At 41.8% G+C, this 20,338-nt stretch overlaps 1 protein-coding gene across 1 annotated transcript in view; it reads left to right on the top strand.

Moving 5' to 3' along the window:
* Positions 1 to 20,338, top strand: part of LOC148521613 (prolyl endopeptidase FAP-like) — a 180,107-nt gene that overhangs the window by 58,459 nt on the left and 101,310 nt on the right. Inside the window, exons 8-16 of the mRNA XM_088474764.1 lie at positions 148 to 302; positions 1,445 to 1,545; positions 2,783 to 2,918; positions 3,976 to 4,020; positions 9,905 to 10,009; positions 14,440 to 14,510; positions 16,191 to 16,244; positions 16,872 to 16,996; positions 17,113 to 17,160. Of these exons, the coding sequence (XP_088330890.1) occupies positions 148 to 302; positions 1,445 to 1,545; positions 2,783 to 2,918; positions 3,976 to 4,020; positions 9,905 to 10,009; positions 14,440 to 14,510; positions 16,191 to 16,244; positions 16,872 to 16,996; positions 17,113 to 17,160 (840 nt within the window). The remainder of the gene's footprint in view (positions 1 to 147; positions 303 to 1,444; positions 1,546 to 2,782; positions 2,919 to 3,975; positions 4,021 to 9,904; positions 10,010 to 14,439; positions 14,511 to 16,190; positions 16,245 to 16,871; positions 16,997 to 17,112; positions 17,161 to 20,338) is intronic.

Genomic DNA, 20,338 nt, shown 5'->3' with positions numbered 1-20,338 from the left:
TATAGAGGACAGAGGTGTTAGTAATACTGAGCTTGTAGACATATCACATGAAAATAATACTCAAAACAATATAACATTAAAAAAATTGTTTAAGCTAAAATGTTATTACTATCAATTTGGTTGCAATCGTTCTTCTCTTACTTTCAGAGGAAATGCTTGGATCAAAATATGCTACTTGGTGGTCTCCAACTGGCAAATTTATTGCCTATGTTCAGTTTAATGACACTGACGTACCAGCTATAGAGTATCCTTTCTATGGTGAAGATCAGTACCCACAAACTGTAAAAATACCCTATCCAAAGGTAACATAATATATCAGTGAAACTTCACTGTTGATTTGTAGTGTCAGAGATATTTATTATTTATATAAGTCATAGCTTTTAAATATCAGATAATATTAATGTCAAGTTTGCTTTTCTCATATTTATCCATTAGATAATCTGATCAGATCATTGTCTGTGGCCAGGAAATGTATTTATTTATTTTATTTATTAATATTTACTTATATGGCGCCATCATATTCCATTGCGCTGTACAATCGGGAACAAAGCAGTAATAGAGCAGTAACAAGACTGGGTAAAAATAGACAAACAGGTAAGAGGGCCCTGCTCGCAATCTTAGAGTAAAAGGTATTTCATACATAAGGATAAGTGCTACATATTGGTGGGCTGTATAATCTAGTCACACAGCAATGTTTGCCTGGGGTCAGTGGTTTTTATGCGTAGAAAGAGAACATATGGAAAGATATGTGTGGACTGTGTAGAAAGGAGGTAATTATAATTAGCAGAATAGCTAACGGTGGCTATATGGGTGGTTCTGGAATTTTATAAACTTGCCTGAAGAGGTGGACTTTCGGGGAATGCTTGATGGTTTGGAGACTAGAAGAATGTCTTATTGTGCATGGGAGGATATTTCACAGAGAAAATGTACTTTGTTATAAATATACACACAGCAGTCCTCCTATTCGTTGCCGAACTGTTGTACAGTACATAAGTCACCATACATTGATGGCTTAAACATTTTATAGGAAGAAATAATGTGGCTTTAATATACATTTGTATATTACTTTATATATCTTTTTATTGGAGATGTGCAGTTCGGTTTTACTCGAATATGTTCGGATCTCACAAACGGCATCATATTGGCTACCCGACTCTCACATGTTTTGGATAGCCAATAAGAGAAATCTGAACTAATCCGAACTTGCGATAATTTGGCGATAAGAACCGAACAAAACCGAACCCGCACATCTCTACTTTTTATGTTAAATCTTCTTTAAACTATGCTTCAAAGTACCAAATCAAATATATAAAATTATTATTTTGTTAGCATAAAGTACAGTTATGAAAGATCTACACTTTAGTAGTGGTTTGCAGTTACTGAATTTTGTTATGAAGGTTTTTATGGTAAGTTTTCACTCTAAATTCTTTAATTTCTTCGAAAGGCAGGAGCAAAAAATCCAACAGTGAAATTGTTTATTGTGAAAGTTGATGATCTGACGTATTCTACAGTACAGGTTCCTGTTCCTTCACTGATTTCTTCAAGGTAATTTTAAAATACAGCTATAATCTCACAGGGCCTATTATTAATAATAAGCAGCAAGGATGAGCTGCACCAACCAATAAAAAATAAGCTTTTATTAGTCTGATTACACCAAACTAAAAGCTGACATCTGATATGTTCAGTGGCAGCACAAGGGGGGTGCGGGCCGCACCCAGGTGTCACCCGCCCAGGGGTGACACCAAAGTGCCGACTCCTTCTCAGTGACAGGAGCCGGGTGCTGCACTGTAGCATTACGTGCAATACTCGGCTCTTGACACAGTGAGGGAGCCGGCACTTCACACAGGCTGGTCCCCAGGGACAATTCGCATCTCCAGACCCCCGGTGTGACTCAAACGGGGGTTCGGGCTGCAAGGCCACATCCATACCAGCGAGGCCACGCCCCTTTTTACCTGCACTACTATCTCCTCTCATGAGTCTGCACCGGGTGTCACCAGGGTGTTACACCACTGGATATGTTATAGCTATATCTGCTCTCTGCATCACATCATTAAATAAGATCCTTTGGGGTCTATTTACTAAGCAGTATTAGGAGACAGAGTGAAAAGTGATAAGTCAGTGATAAGGTGCCAGCCAATCAGCTCCCAACAGACATCTCACAGGCCGTGTTTGAAAAATGACAGTTGGAAGCTGATTGGCTGACACCTTATCACTGACTTATCACTTTTCACTCTGTCTCCTAACACTGCTTCGTAAATAGACCCCTTTATGTTCCACTGCTGGTGTTGTAATAAAGGGTTCAGCATGTTTTTGAGAATGTCAACATCATAATGTATACATGGTCTGAATGTCAACATGTTCAAAAATGTCAACAATTAAAATGTTGACACTGATATTATGTAATTCTGTTCAAAATGTTGATATTATGAATGTCAACAGTCATATTTTATCTTAACCCAAAACCGAATTGCAGCCTAACCTTAAACCTAACTGCAGCCTAACTTTAATGGTAACTCTAACCCTAATTGTAGCCTAACCCTAACCCTAACCCTAATTGCAGCCCAACCATAACCCTAACTGCAGCCCAACCATAACCCTAACTGCAGCCCAACCCTTATTTTAATTTCATGTGTCAACATTCTGACTGTCAACAGTTAAAATGTCAACATTTTGAACAGATCAACATTTTGAATGTCGACATTGTATTTTAACGTTAGTCGACATTATGAATGACTACATCCTGACTACTTCCCCTAGTAAATAATGTGTGTTCCTTTCACAGTGATTACTGCTTTAGCTGGTTGACATGGATTCTCGATAACAGAATCAGTGTGCAGTGGATGACGAGAATACAGAACGTATCAGTTATATCAATATGTGACTATGAGCAGAGCTCAAATAACTGGATATGCCCAAAGGTAACTAATTAGGATACTTTTGTTATTTATTGGAAACTAAGCTATATTATTGCAAATATATATATATTTTGTGGACAACTTGGTCCACCCTCACATCTCAATAGAAAATTGCCGGGGTAGCTACTCAAAAGGGGTTCTAAATTCAGAACACCCATGCATATAAAAAACAAGTAATGGGGTGCACTCACCAGTCTTCAAAAGAGTCTTCTTTATTATTTCACAGCATGGCAAGGTAAAAAATATATATCTACGTTTCGGTCCTCACCATGGACCTTTCTCAAGATACCGGTCTATATACACAGTATATATATATATATTATGAAGTTTGGGTAGAGAGATCGCACTCTAATATATTAGAATATACACTGTGCATGTTCAATAAACAACAGAGTACAGTGGTAATCCCAGCAGTGGAGATAAATAGAGGTAGCACTCACTTTTCAGTTGATATGTTACAATTTATTGAAATATCTCAGTAAGTTCACAAGATGTCCCACCTTACGTCCTTTTATATTACAACAATAGTGAACTCGCTGAGATGTTTCAATAAATTGTAACGTTATTTATCTCCACTGCTGAGATTAAAACTCTTGTGTATATATGTAATAAGGAAAATGGGACGGATACACCCCTGTTTCCGGGAACAGCGCCCGCCCCCGCACCGCCCCTTATATGCCTCTGCCTGTCAATCAGGCAGAGCCATTCAAGGGCTAGCATACGTGTTAGCAGGACCCATTCTACACACTCGCAGAATGGTTCCTGCACATGCGCAGATTCCCAATAATCGGGAATCTGCGTTCAGCAGTGCACGCTGAATTAGCCCCATAGATTGTAAACTCCACTGGGCCAGGGACTGATGTGAATGGCTAAATATTCTCTGTAAAGCTCTGCACTATATAAATAACCAGTAATAAATAAATAATACATTTATGGATATGAGCATTTACTGTACATTTACCTGTCTAATAAAACATCTGAATTTTCCAAGTGAAAATAATTTACACTCATAAATGATTATCGCATGCTTTGCCTTAATATGGTCTTATTTTCTTCCTAGAATCGGGAGCATGTTGAAGCAAGCAAAACAGGATGGATTGGTGTAGTATGTTAAGCTTGTATATTAATCATGTATAATTATATTATATATCTGTAGGGATGTAGTTATAAGACCGGCGGCCGCGATGTCGCCGTTCTCAATACCGACAGGGGAATCCCGACAAGGGACTTAAGCTAGGCGTTGAAATACCGGTTAGTGTTAGGCACTAAGGGGGGAGGGTAAGGTTTAGGCATGAAGGGAAAGACTTAGGTTTAGGCACTAACGGAGAGGGTTAGGGTGAGGGGTGGGGAGGGTTAGGGTTAGGCTACAAAAAGGGAGGGTTAAGGGGGGGAGAGGGGAGGGTAATTATACTTACCCGACCCCTGTCGGGATACCAACCATCGGGATGCCACTGTCAGTATTCTGACAGGAGGCAACTGGACTGCCTGCATTATATACCGATTTCATATCTGTACAATATATGTTGCATATATAGCATAATAGGCCTGATTCAGAGATGGATGCAATGCCGCTGTTTACGCAGTTGAGTGATTATTGGTAATCTGTGCATGTGTATAAGCAGGGCTGTAGAGAATGGTGATGGATGCGGGTACTGCAGGAGGCGTGATCACAACCCCTACAAAAAAAAGTCTGAAAAACATAAATTATGGAGGTGTGAAGCAGTGCAGTACAGAATACCCCCCGTATTGGCTATGCGCCTCAAGGGGGGCTGCCAGGGCTCAAGTCCCGGGCCCGGAGAATGAGGCGGTCCGGGACCAAGCAGCAGCGATGCTGAATGCACCGTACGGCAGCCAAGGAGAAAGTGCACCGGTGACATTGGAAATATGGAGGCGGCCACAAGCCAATCACAGCTTGTGGAATGGCGGCCAATCGTATTAGCTGATTGACTGCCATTCCACGAGCTGTGGTTGGCTCGCGAACAGCTCCATATTTCCAATACCACAGATGTTCTTTCTTTTGGCTGCCACCCAGTGCATTCAGCACTGCTGCCACCACATTATCCACATCTCTGACCACCTCTGCCCCATATCCCTGGGGAGGGGAGTCTGTCTATTTTGTCAGTACCAAGCCCAACAATTTCTGATGGCAGCCCAGTGTGCACCTTTCGGTCAAGGGCAGATCCAGGAGTTGGGGTGCGAATGTGATCAGTTTGATCGCTCCCCCCAGACAGTAACCTCTCTGGACCCACCATAGCCCAGCACACAGCAGCGTGTGCTGGGCTGGGAAGAGAGAATCTTGTCATTGACATTGAAACTTGATGCATGCATAGTGCAACTTGTATGCAGAGGCTCCTAGGGGGTGAGGAGCTGGTACTAACTACCCAAGCACGGGTTTGTCTGCCGCCCCTCCTCCGGGCCGTTCCAACAAGCCCAGGTAGCAAGTACCCACTCCTCTCCCTCATGGAGCCCCTGCGTAAGAGTTGCACTGCGCATGCGTCAAGTTTTAATGTCGCTCACAGTGAGCATTATTCACAAAGTGATTGCCAGACAGGGACCGTTTGTGGGCGACAATGGGGGGGGTGTTGATTCAAACGCAGGCATGTTGCAACCTTTTTGGGGGTGTGTTTCAGCTGGCTGCTTCCATCCTGAATGCAGTAAAAATGGCTCCGGCGTCTAAGTTCCTGCGGCCATTCTGCACGACCATAGGGTTAGTCAGAAGTCTGATTAACGTCTCATCTGATTCTGATGCTGTGTCTTTATATGCAGTTGCTTGGATTTTGGAAGCCGCCTGTGGGTGTCTCAGTACAAATGTTGGCAGCTGTGATATTTGCATGTTCTCGCACAGCAACTGCATACAAATTCGCGGCTGCAGTGGCATTAGTGGCTATCTTTGAATGATGACCATTGATTCTACAGACATATGATAGCCAACTAAGCTTTATGGATTTTGATAGGTTTAAATTAGATTTAGCACTAATTTTAGATTGTTTTTAAGATAATTTACTAAAATAAAGAACAAATAAGACATATTAAGTGCTATCCCCCACACACATGGGAAACTCAGAGACATACACACATACATGGGACACACACTAGACAGACAGACACACATACATCATAGAACGGATTGTGTACGGGATATCGGTGCTCAGGATCCCAGCGCTCAGAATACCGACACCAGCATCTTACCTGGTTATAATCCCAACACAAGAAGGTAAGTATACTATTCTTCCCCTACCACTAACCCTCCCTTACCACAGCCTAAACCAAACCCTGCCCCCCGCAGCCTAAACCTAAACCTCCCTCCCGCAGCCTAAACCTAACCCCACAACATAATCCTAACCCTACCCCTAGTGCCTGACCCAAATACTTACCGTCAGCCGTAGACTCCGCGCCCCTGGCTAGGGTATTAGCCAACTCCTTGTGCCTGTCTAGTTCATTGTTCTCAGTTCCCTGGGTCCAGTCAATCAGTGCTATCTCCTGAATCCAGTCTACCTGAGTTGTCTCCTAAGTTCAGGCAATCAGTGCTTGCCTCCTGAGTTCTGTCAGTCTGTGCTTATTCCCTGAGTCCTTTTTCCTTGTGTTCCTTCTCCATAGTCCTGGTCATTGCCAGTCTCCAGTACCCGAGCTTATTCCTAGAGTTCTATCAATGCATTACCTTGTTGCCTTCTCACCATCAGCTCCTGTGTCTGCACATGCTCAGAAACTATATCAAACTGCTAGCCTTCAGATCCCGAGTTCCACCACTGAGCCACCAGCATCACAGTCAGGAACACAAAACACTACAGTCCTGACCATTTCTGTCTATCTATGTATTATCACTACTTGGTTACTTGATTTGTTTTAGACTGAATTATCAAGGGTCTACTTATTATGAGGCAAACTGAGGCTGTTGTCCAGGTGACAGGTGATGAAGGGCATTTTGGGAATTTGTTGATTGCAATAATAGTCTAAAGCTGGGTACACACTTGAACAATCCTCAGGAGATCAGACCCCAGATCAGATGATTTATACAATCCTTCTGCAGACTTGTTTGCAGATTCTACATCCAATCTATGCATACACGCGTGTCCAATATTTCAGCAATATCTCCAATCTGTATTTGCTGAAACAGTCTGCTGAAAGGATTATGTCACCGTACACACTCTTTCAATCTTTGGCAGACCGGCTGTCACCCACTGGGATGAATTGGGAGAATAATTTGACAAACCAGTCTCAGGTTGGCGATCTGGTCTCCTGATTTTTCAGGAAGTTTAAAAATCTTTTCACAAGACCAGAAGACCAAGATTGTATGAAACCAAAGGTCTTGTGAGTGTACACACCAGTTGGTCTGAAGTTGGATTGGATGAGAATTGTACTTAAGGGGTATAATTATGATTATCGGAGACTTTGACCAATAGTTTTAAAGCTGAAACAGGAATCAAATCACACATTAGTAATACTTTATTATACCCCTAAATGTACAGTATGTCTTCAATCATGTCAGCCCATGTAATAATGATGAAAGGATGTTCAAACTAATGAGTTGTGTAAAGGTGCCCAAACACGGGATGATTTTTTACATGATATGGCCAGTTATGACGGGTTGGACAGACCAAACGTGTGAAAATAAGTGTATTTTGTGTGTTCTACGACCCCGATGTGCGTCCCCGCCATCTTCTAGTTGAATCGCAGATCAGATAGTTTTGCAGAGAGATCTACGATCTTTTGAGTACAATCTGATTCACTTCTATGCGTCTTATCCTATGATCGGAACGATCAATTGTGCACCATTTGACCACATCGTATGAAGAATTTCAAGGGCAATCGTACAACACATCTTACCAACTTTGAATCGCACTGTGTATGGGGGCCTTAAGGGGCAAATAAGGTACAACTTTACTTGCCACCTAGCAATGACTGAGCACACCCCTGGCACTGCCAGTTGCATGTTTAGTGTGTATGTGTGTGTGTTTGTATATATAACTTAAATATGAATTACTATATATTTCTTTATACATTAACCAACAATTATTTTTTAAATATGCTTCCTTTTATGCCTATTGTTTTCTGTTCATACATCCATTTGTCATTTGCTAATTGCTGTACAGTTTCATCTGGTACGTGCTAAGGATACAATTTTACTTTAATTAGTACAATTTGCAAATACAAATTTAATGACTTGTTTGAGCAGGCGGTGGAGATCGAAAGCTAATTATAGCTGCATTAGGATGCTCTATTTTACAGTAAATTGATCATTTGGCTCAGGGAATGTCTTGACTCATGATACTTTTATACTGCAAACACAACATCTACTAAATGAACATCTGTGTTTTATGCACTCATTTTGCTATTTAAGTGGATAACAATTGCAGCTTAATACAACATAATCCTGAAACAAAGAAAGATGAGACCATTTTCACTCCTATGACTGTGACTTAATAAAATCAGTCTAGATTATTACATGCCTTTTGCTGGCATAATATATGCTAATATATGTATTCATAATTGCTTGCTTTTTGTGATGTACAGTATATATGTGAATATATATGTGCTCAGGGACTAGAAGATGAGTGGAACTGCAGCAGATTTTGAATCAATTTTGTGCCAAAATAGTCTCTTTTCAAATGTGATACAATCGAGATTTGCTTCACTTTGGTATTGAATAACATTCAGCTCCATATTTACTAATTCATTTTTTTTCATAATATACAGAATAGAGCTGGGATGACTCCAGGGAAAACATGCAAAATTTGGAGCAGTTTTGAAAATGTTGCTAATTTCTAGTACTGTACCTTCAGGGTCTGGAAACTTATGCTGGGTACACACTAGACCAGAGGTTCCCAAACTCCGCCATTACAGTCCATATTTTAAGGATAGCCATACTTGAGCACAGGTGACTTAATTAGTACCTCAGTCAGTTTGATTTTACCATCTGGACACAAGCATGGATATAATTAAAACCTGGACTGTAATGGCGGAGTTTGGGAACCTCTGCACTAGACGTTGTCATCGGCAAGTGCGTACACACTTGCCGATGCCGGCAGCAACGGAACGACAGCGGGGGCTATGCTGCATTTGGCAGCATGGCACCCGCTAACGATATCACCCGTTGGACCTGCATGCTGCAGGACGTTGCTGATGACACGCGGGAGTGCGCGTCATAGTGGGTACACACGGGCCAGATTGGGTGACATATCGTCTAGTGTGTACTCAAAATTTGTAGCATAACAAATATATATAATACACTATATATTCCAGTTTTTTCCTCTTTCCTCTGGCATTAATGCATGAGATGTGACCAGCCAGGAGTGCTTTACCTGACCATGTCACATCTCATGCATTAGTGCCGCCCCTTTGCTACCTCTTTCTATAATGGAAATCTTCACCTCCTCCTCCTGCTCTGGACCCCTGGGAGTTATGTTGAGGTCTGTGTCACTCCCGATATTGCACCCCAGGATGCCATGCTAATTGCACTCTGGGGTGCACTCGCCTAAACTAAAAGTGTGGGGAGGGGAATGTAGCACAAATATGCTGATATTTGTGTGTACAAAGATCAGCTGTGCTGGGAGAACTGATGATCAGACCCCACTGGCCCACTCTCTGTTGTGGGGCGGGGCTATGCGACAGGGGGAGGAGAGTATTGGGGGGATTCATATTTTTGGCACTAAGGGGATAATATAGAAATGAATTATGTCATGGTTAACACCTAAAAATATCTAAATCAGATACTAGTTCTAAGCAAAACTTAATTGCTTAAGTTAATGAAGGGCTTGTCCTTAGGTGGAAGTAGATGGAAATATATTTTATGGGTGTGTTTACAAATATCAGGAAGTGGATACGCACCTTGGACGGTCCCTAGACGCAAAGACACATTTACACATACAAAGAACCAATGGAGGCCTACGTATACAATATTACTGCAGATAAAAATGCTCAAGGGTTCTTTCAATAGTTCAATTTGATACCATGTCATTTGTTTTGACATTTTCATGAATTTTGTTTTTCAGTTCTTCTCCTCCCTTCCAGTCTTCACATCAGATAGCTTATCATATTACCAAATCCTCAGTGACCAGGATGGCTATAAACATATTCATTATATCAATGAGTCTATGGTAGGTAACACTTTGTATATTCATATGCGTCAGTGGTGCAAGTATAGGGGTATAAGTTTAAGAGTATAAGTTATCTTACCATTGCTCAAAAAGTAAACAATCACAAAAACCAATTTTAAGACTATTTTTGACTTCAGAGCATGGGATACGCCCAATATATTGTATATCAATCTACACCTGTCATGATAAGAATAGAACAATGAACTATAGATCAGCCAGTATCATGATCTAAATTGAATATTATTTCTTGTGTTTGTTAGTTAAGCGCCATGTGTAAATATGACTCAAATTGGAGTTTGTTTCAGTCGGTATTTATTCCAGTGGGGGGGAGGGGTGAGGGAATTGTTAAGTTTTAGAAAGCAATTGAGTTTTCTGAGTGTTTATAGCTTTGGAAGAGGTGAGATGATATGGTAAGTAGGGATGGACATCAGAATTTGATGGTTCAGATGTTCATGTTACGATAGAAATACTTTCTGATGCCCACCCGATGGCTGACAAACTTGTATGCAACCTCAGACAACCAGAATTGGTGTCCGCATCTCAGCTTATGTGTGCATGTGCACAGAGTAATCATGAATGGTAATACAATCAGAAGGTTTTGATGCGATGGCTAGTAGCCATTGCATCAGTCCATTTGATGTTCGAAGCCATTCGATGCCAGTCTTCCGATGTCCATCCCTAATAGTAGGTAATGAGTAGACAGGCGTGAAATGTGATTATGGTGGAGATGTATCAAACCGTCTAAAAAAGACAAGTGGAGAAGAATGAGATGTAGGAACGTGCAGTGGCCTGCCTGGTTCTGTAGGTTAGGGTGAGGATTGTGGAGGGTATGGGGAGCCAGTGTAGGGATTTGTAAAGTGGAGCAGCAGATGTGGAGCTGTAAGAATGGAAGATGAGGCTTTCAGCAGCATTTAGGATGAACTGATATCGAGACAGATAAATGGAAAGAATGTTAACTAGAAGGAGGTTGCAACATTTCTTGGTGGGTGATAAGTTATAGGATAGGTTACGTATAATATGTCAAAATGCAGAATGTCAACATTATTATGTCGACATGTTTAGAATGTCTACATTGCCATGTCTACATGTTAAAAATGTTATCAGGTGCCATGTCAATATCCACAATGTAGATATTTTCAAAATGTCACCATTGTGAATGTCAACAGTACTATTTTGGATTAAAACTAAACCTACCGCTAACCCTTATTGCAGCCTAACCCTAACCCTAGCTCTAACTGTTGTATAACCCTAATTATTGCCTAACCGTAACTCTAATTGTTACCGAACCAGAAACCTAATTATTGCCTAACCCTAACCCTGATTGTTACCTAACCATAACCCTAATTATTGCCTAACCCTAATCCTAATTACAGCCTAACCCTAATTGTTACCTAACCCTAATTGTTACCTAACCACAACCCTAATTGCAGCCTAACCCTTATTGCTGCTTACCCTAAACCAAATTACAGCCTAACCCTAATTATTGCCTAACTCTAATTGCAGCCTAACCCTAGCCCTGATTGTTGCCTAACCCTACTTATTGCCTAGCCCCTAATTATAGCCTAAACCTAATTGTTACCTAACCCTAATTGCATCTTACCCTAAGCCTAGCCCTAACTACAGCCTAACCCTAAGTTTTGCCTAACCCTAACTCTAATTCTTGCTTAACCCTAATTGTTGCCTAACTGTAATTGTTGCCTAACACTAACCCTAATTGTTGCCTAACCCTAACACTGGTTGCATCTGTCAAAATTTTTACCGTTAACATTCCTAATGTCAAAATTTTTAACATGTCATCATTATGCCAATGTCGGCATGTTGTCTATAGTTAAAACATGGAACAAAGAATGCAGGTGCACATCCTGAATGTCGAAAATTAGAAGATTCTGAATGTCGACATGTTGACTGGAACCTGATTGGTTTGCAGGACTAGTTGTGAATTAAGTAAGAAATGGGCATAATCTGACAATGTTTCATATGTGGAGGCAGAAGAAGGGTTCTTCTATTTAGAAAGGAAAATGAAAAGCGGCAGAAAAACATCTCTGCATTTTGCTTACACTTTATCTCCATATTCATATTTTTTTGGTTCAAGGCGAGGAGATAACAGAGCCCAAAGGCGAAAGACAGCATAAGCCCTGTGCACATACTCCCGTCCGAGGGGCCCAGGGGCGGCACAATGCAGTATGGGAGAGAACAAGAAGAGAACGGTTTCTTCCTGCTTATCTCCCCTGTCCTGAGAGTGCATATATAATGCCATCCAGAGATGGAGTTATGAGTTAGAGAGAAGATTTGCTTCTCTCATTTTATTCAATACAGTTTGTGCGCGACCTCCATTGCAACCAATGAGGAGTGCAGCACTGTTATTACAGCAGAGCAGTCAGTGGGTTTCTCTTCACTTACACATTACATTAAAGGCTTTTTCACACTTACTAAATAGACCCATAAGAAAGACATGAAGTGAGTGCTGAGGCCAAGATGACACCTCAGCAGCAGAATTGGGTGAGGATATTGGAATGCTGAGTGGGAGGAAGGTGTCTATGTGAGGATTAAATCTTGATGAATATGATGACTATGGGTCATGTAAAGTTTCAGTTAACATTGGAACATTTATGTGGATATAGTGGAGAGACAGGTGGTCACATGAAATAAGAGGACGGGGGAGATGTCAGGGGTATAAGTTTTCTAGAGATGGTACAAGAGGGGAGAGATGTATCAAAGCTTGGCGAGAGATAAAGTATAGAATTTGCCCATACCAATGAATCAGCTTCAATCTATCATTTACCTAACACAGTCTATAAAACGACTGTTAGCTGATTGGTTGCTATGAATAACCTCTCGACTTTGTCTCTCTATAAGGTTTGATACATCGCCAATGAGAAATAAGATAAGAAGAGTGCCAGTGTACAGTGTATTGTGAAACCATAGAAGAATGCACTCATTTGCCCTGCAACTTTCATTTGAATGGGTCGTGGTGGTGCACCATTTACCTACTGACAGTGTGGCCCATGTTTGTGGGATGGCTACATAGGCTCAGGCTCATGGCAGCAGAATTGCAGGGATGGTAGACTACCCCTTTTCTCATGGTCTTACTACATTTGTTGAGTTACGTAAAACTTCCAGCATAGAACAATGGAGTATATTTACTAAAGTGAGAGTTTTTAGAATTGGAGATGTTGCCCATAGCAACCAATCAGATTCTACTTAACATCTAACTAGCACCTTCTAGAAGATAATAGCTAGAATCTGATTGGTTGCTATGGGCAACATCTCCAATTCTAAAAACTTTCACTTTAGTAATATTTACCCCAATGGGCCGAATTCAATCCAGTGCGATGATGAATAGCCGTGGGAGGGAGCTCCCGCAGCTATTCAATACACCGCGCTGTTTGCCTTGTCGGTAATTGGATAAGTCAGAGAATGCCGGTTTTAGCGACTTAACCTGGGTGTTAATGCGCAGTAACTGGAATTCTCTGACTAAAGTTCTTAGCGCCGCGCTGAGCCGGCAAACAGCTGCGCACCCGGCACTTTTGTCGGATTTCTCCTCACATCCCCAGGGAGGTGCGAGAAGAAATCCTTTAGCCCCCCCAAACAGAGCTGTGTATTGAATAGCTGCGGGTGCTCCCTCCCGTGGCTATTCATCATCTCACTGAATTGAATTCGGCCCAATGTATTGTTTTTTTTACTACATGTTAAATAACAATTTTTTATACAGATGCGATGTAGAGCAAGTTGGAGCAATAGGAGTAAGAATGGGAATCAGAAGCATTTATAAGGGTGAAAAATGAAAATCAAGGCATGTGCACCTTTGAGGCAGCCATTTTGCTGACTGAAGCAATAGATTCATTATAAATGAGCCTAGGGGGTAAATTTAGTAAGATGGGAGTTCTATTAAGAAGTGATGTTGCCCATAGCAACCAATCAGATTCTACTTCTCATTTATCTAGCACCATCTAGAAGATAGTACCTGGAATCTGATTGGTTGCTATGGGCAACATCACTTCTTAATAGAACTCCCATCTTACTAAATTTACCCCTATATGTGTATTAGAATGCAGTGGCATGCATAATGCATGAAATAATTGGTTCCGGGTGAATTTATAAGATGCATTTTTAGGATTGGTGGCTGCCTTCATACTGTGGGCATGGGCGTAACTACCATAGGTGCAAGGGGTGCAGATGCTATGGGGCCCAGAGCTGAGGGGGCCCATCTTCCTTGTCAAAGTTACATGTGTTATATACATTTTTCACCATTGGGTGGAACATAGGGCCCTTACAAACTGTTGCTATGGGGCCTTCAAATACCTAATTACACCCCTGACTGTGTATGCATTTTAAGTTGACCATGTTAAATTGTATATCACATTGTGCATTAAACAGAGGTTGCACAAATATCTGCACTGATAACATAATATCACTTTCTTCTCTGTCAGGATAATGCTGTACAAATAACAAGAGGACATTGGGAAGCAATTTCTATACTATATGTTACGGATAAAGCAATGTGAGTCCGGCATAACTTGTTCTTTCATTTAATATATTTATAATATAAAAACAATAATATTCTTCCGGTTTAGCAGTATATTTCACTATGTGGCCACAAGACAAGACATGAAATGGGTGCTTATTGCAGTAAGTTTCAACAGCAAAGGCCCAGATTGTGCCATTTACTAACAGCACATTTTATTATTACATAGCATACCTACCAACACTTATACCTACCATAAAATGGGTGTGGCTTCACCAGACTTACCAACTGTAGGGGCAGGTAAGACAGTCCTGAAGGCAACTGTCAATCAACACGTCCATATTGACAGTCCATGTGCTGTCAATCAACACGTCCATATTGCAGGGGCTTTTAGGAGGTACGTGTGTCCCACTGCAGTGAGTGAGTGACAAGCACACCTGGTTCTGGTGTACCCAGCAACACAGACCTGTTTTTAAGGGAGTGATTTAAAGATGGCCTGGCATGTCAGAAGCACTAGGCACACCTCTGAGAATGTGGCACTCCCAAATGCACAGAGAGAGAGGTGGGGCACACACAAAGTAGCCGGAATTCCCTGGGGGCCTAATTTCCGGGTAGATGTAATCATGTCCCCTCCCAGCTTCTTCAGTGGAACTTGACCACACTCACCTGGTATTGTCAGCTCTGGGCACTCCCCAACATGATGTGGACATGTACCTCAGTGTGTTGGGACTTTTTTTTGTGAAGTGAACATGGATACATCCTAAATAAGAAACTGGATTTGTTGTGTGATATGGTTTCTAACACAACCAGAGCTATTTTTCTGAAAAAAAATAGGTTCAGGAACAGTGGGTGGAGCTACCGAGGTGGTGCTATATGAAAACAATTATATATATATATATATATATATACACAGTATATAGTGTTTAGAAAACAAGGCACTCAAAATGGACTTTAAAACAAGACTTATCTTATGGAAAAAACATTTTGTCCCAGGACATCAGGTTAATGAGAGGTTCAGGAACTGAGGGGCTGATTCAGACCCGCTCGCAAGCGCTATGCGCTCGCAAGCAGGATGATGTTTGCCCCCTGCGCATGCGCCGCCTCCGGCATGTGCAAGGCGCGAGACCCACCCAGTCGCTACGGGTCTCGCACCAAAACGGGGCAGCTGTCGATTGTGATTGACAGCTCGCCCCGTTTTGGAGGCGGGCACGGGGGGTGGCTACACAAATGGAGGCTTTCCCGAAGGAATGCCTGCCGTTTGCTGGAGGCACCACTGATATCACCAGTGATGTCAGTGGTGAGATTCCTGCTCTATTTAGAGCAGGAAGCTCACTGGGGCTTGCGGGAACTAGACCCTTCCACAAGGGTCTCGTCGCAAGCCCCGATGGTCGCAATGGTTGCGACCATCGCGACCATCACCTGGCCGCTCGCAAAACCTGTGGGTGGTCACCCACAGCTTAGTGAGCGGCCAGGAGGCTGGCTCCATTAAAAAAAGAAAACGCCCTGATTCAGAGCGAGCGCTCTAGTCAGAGCGTCCGGCTCTGAATCAGGCCCTGAGTTCCTTCTGAAATATAGCACTGCACAACTATTGTGTGGTGTGGGTGGATTTAGCCATGATGTGGGGAAATTGGGGTCTGCCTTGGAAAGGTTAGGTGTGACTTACTGGTTGCCTGTATGCATTAGCTTGTAAACAAATATATATTTTTTTATTTACAGATATTACACCAGTAATGAATATGAAGAAGTTCCAGGAAGAAGGAATGTTTATCAGTATGTTATTTAGCAGTACTGTCTACATCTGTATTCTATTTTAAATAGCCCATGTGTCTATTTGTGGCCACTAGAAATCTGTATCTTGCAACGTTTATTTTCCCAGAGTTCAGATTCCTGAAGCACTTGGAATAGCGAGAATGGAATTAGAATCTGTTATACTTCATTTGGCACCCTAAGAACCCAATGAGTGGTTTGCTTTTTTGCACTAAACAAACTTGAGGTCACGTTTGTACCCTCTTTTCTATCTGAAAATCTGGGAACCCTAACCCAGAGGGTACCCTCACCACAGTAGTACCTCATGTTCTAGGTTGCATTCTCAGAAATATTGGTTTAGCCCATTCATAAAATGGTTACTTCCACTGTATGTTATGAATGGATGCACTTGGAATAGTCTTTGACAAAGCAGATTTGAAGCTCCCGTGGTCACATTCTGTGGTTAGTCTGGCTTCCTGTCTTCTATGAAGCATACCAAGGAATTTTTAACCACTCCTGTATTCAAGTTACAGTTTTTCTGAAAATCACAATGAAATCATAAGTATATTTAGTTCACATAAGACTTATTTAAACTAGTTGCTTAACTGATTAATAGACAAATATATGCAGCGTATTCAATCTGCCTTCCAGAATCTCACTCCAAGGAACGGTTCGAGAAAAGCAATGCCTGACCTGCACTTTAAGAAAGGAGAGGTGCCAGTATTATTCTGCCAAGTTCAGTTCTAAAGCAAAATACTATTCCCTCAGCTGCTTTGGTGAGATTACGACATTGTATTATTATACTATTGTAATATTTACTATATCGCTGACACTTAAGTGACATTTTAAAGTGCTCTTGCTGCAAAGTACTTTCATCTTTTAAATTTTCCAGGTCCGGGGCTCCCTATATTCACACTTCATAATAGCAGTACTAATAAAGGTATTTATATTATTTTTTACTGTTAAATTATGTGACTACTGATTAAATAATGTACACAGCACTAAGGGGCATAATTTTCATATGATATCATGATTTTTCCCCTTGTTCGCAGTGATAAGAGGGGCTACTTCTGGGCAATATAGCAAGGAACTCTTGTTAGGGCACAGTGCATCTGATAAGACTCTATCCCACTGAACAGTATCAATATTGCGATAGTGACAAATAGCTCAGATCAGAAGATCCCTCTTAGGCTAGTCATTTCCTAGAGGCAGAACCAGCTGACGCCATCGGCAAATGGAGTCGCCTAATGGAGACAATTTCCTAGAAACTAGGGAACATGGCAGTACTTTTATTAAATGTTGAAAGACAAGATATCCCAGAGCACAACCTCCTAGTGGATACATATATACAGGGCCGTAACTAGGGTGGTGCGACCAGTGCCATGGCACAGGGCAATGCAGGGCAGGGGGCACTGTTCGGGCCTGTCACTTTTTCTGTTTATTATCATTCTCACTTGTAGCTTCCTCTGCTTTTATCCCCAGCATCTCCTGGCCTCCCCTATCTCTTCCCTGGCCCTACCCCATGAGGACATGGCCCTTTTTCAGGTGCACTATCTTATGAACCTAGTTAAAAAATGGGGAGGGATGGCACCAATGCTTTCTCTGGCACAGGGCAGCAAAAGGTCTTGTTACGGCTTTGTATAGATATGCAAAAGTTCTATACTGTATCTTATATAGTAGCCGCTGATTAATTCTACAAATTAGAAACCACTTTGGATATATTCCAAATAAGGTACATTTATTATTAAATCAAAAAGAAGTGCAAATTACAATAAAGTACTTTCTAAAAACTTTAACCTAATATAGGTATACAATAAACAGCACAGTAGGGTAAAACAAAAGAGGAGCACAGTGGACACTGGGCCTGATTCAGAGTTGGGAATAGAGAAAGAGATAGCACTTAACTGTGTACCTGGACAAACCATATTGCAGTGCAAGGGGTGTAAATACATAATTTTTTTTTTTGCATGTAGGGTAAATACTGGCTGCTTTTGCATGTAGCCCACAAATACTGCACAGCTTTATTATTGCTCTATAATTTAGATGTCAGTTTGGACACCTCCCTCCCAAATCTAAATCTCTCTGCACATTTTAAATCTGCCCCACCTGCAGTGCAGCATGGTTTCACTAAGATGATCAGTTGAGAGAGATATCTCTCTCAGTTGAGAGAGATATCTCACTCTGGGCCTAATTCAGGCACGCTCGCGAACCCGAAGGGGGCGTTCTGTCGATGGTGAGTGACAGCACGCCCCCTTTGGTGGGCGTGCCGGGGGCGTGGCTGCCCAGACGGAGGCATACCCATGGGAACGCCTACCGTCTGGGGCCGGCCCCACTGACATCACAAGTGATATCAGTGGGAGTGCTTTTGGCTCTGATAGAGCCAAAACCACTCCAGGGCTTGCGGCAACGAGACCCTACCGCAAGGGTCTCGTCGCAAGCCCGATGGTCGCGATGGTCTTGACCATCGCGACCATCATTTTGGCCGTTCGCTATAGCTGTGGGTGGTTACCCACAGCTATGCAAGCGGCCAGGAGGCCGCTCTTAAATTCAGAGGCACGGCCCTGATTCAGAGGGAGCGCTCTGTCAGAGCGTCCGGCTCTGAATCATGGCCTCTATTCCCAACTCTGAATCAGGCCCACAGTACCATGGATACAGGTACTCCTCGTTTTGCTGGCAAAACCACTCTTAGTTATCTGGACAGCGGACATCAAGGTAACACCTGGCTGTATCAAATAAGAGGTGTGGTTCGTATCACCTCTGTTCAACACTGAGATTCTGATACCTCATTATAAACTGGGAATATTTTTTTACTCCTAAATGAAGGATTTTACACAGAATGCCCCATGATGAACAGGCACTAATTGTGCATTGCGGATCTAGGTCTTGGACAATTTTTATACCCATAGTATATATCTGGATGATCTTATGGCATATTTTTGATGCATTTTTATACATATATATATTTTATTTTCTTATTCATAGGTTGAGTCTCCGATATCCAAAATGCTTGGGACCAGTGGTATTTTGGATAACGGAATAATCCGTATTTTGGAATAATTGCATATCATAATGAAATATCTTGGGAATGGGACCCCAATATACACACATAATGCATTTATTTGTTATATACACCTTATACAGATAGCCTGCAGGTCATTTTATACAATATTTTCAATAATTTTGTGGCTCAAGCAAAGTTTGTGTACATACATGAAATAAATTTATGTTTCATTTACACCCTATACACACACCCTGAAGGTAATTTTATACCATATTTTTAATAATTTGTGCCTTAGACAAAGTTTGTGTACATTGAACCATCAAAAATCAAAGGTTTTGTTATCTCAGTCATGCCAAAATTATTCCGTAATTCAGAATATTCCGTATTTCGGAATATTTGGATATGGGAGACTCAACCTGTGTATGTATGTATATATATATAATTTTATATATATATATATATATATATATATATATATTGTGATAGGATCACTGGTAAAGTGGTCTGTGACAGGGACATTTATCCCAGATTCCTGTCTTATGTGTTTTAAATCCCCAGGAGAAAGTCTGCAGTGTAGCTGGCTTGAGTCTCGGCTTTTTGAAAAGCCGGTTTGGGACCTGGGGGTTGTGGGTGAGAGGAGAGGGAGGGCTCCACCCACGGCCACTCCAGGTTTTGGTTCTCGCAGCCTGGTAACAGGCTTGTTAGGGTTTCCACCTGAGAGTGGCCAATATAAGCCTAGTTTGGATAAGGCTGAGTGTCTCACCTGGGAGAGCAGACAGGGAGTTTGCTCAGAGACACTGGAAAAACCTATCTGTAAGTGCTGTGCTGTGCCTTTGTTGCTGGTGAGGGCATTAGGCCCTGCCAGGTTCTTGTAGTGGGGGAACCACCTGTGAAGTTAGTGCCCCGACAGGGCTAGGATTTATGTTTATGTTTCCTTTATGTTATTTCTGTTTTGCACAATAAAGACTGGCGCCGACCAGCTTGTACTCGAATCCAGTCTGGCGTACTGTTTCCCGGCTGCTGTGTGTGTGTAAGGAAGGAGTCCTCTACCCAGGAGAGGGACCCCTAATCTGACTGTGTCACAATATATATATAATTTATTTATTTTACCTGTTGT

The sequence above is a fragment of the Taudactylus pleione genome, unplaced genomic scaffold, assembly GCF_031769625.1.
Source record: "Taudactylus pleione unplaced genomic scaffold, aTauple2 ptg000156l, whole genome shotgun sequence".
Taxonomy (NCBI): Eukaryota; Metazoa; Chordata; class Amphibia; order Anura; family Myobatrachidae; genus Taudactylus; species Taudactylus pleione.
The sequence above is the reverse complement of the archived record's forward strand: the minus strand, read 5'-3'. Positions and strand labels throughout refer to the sequence as shown.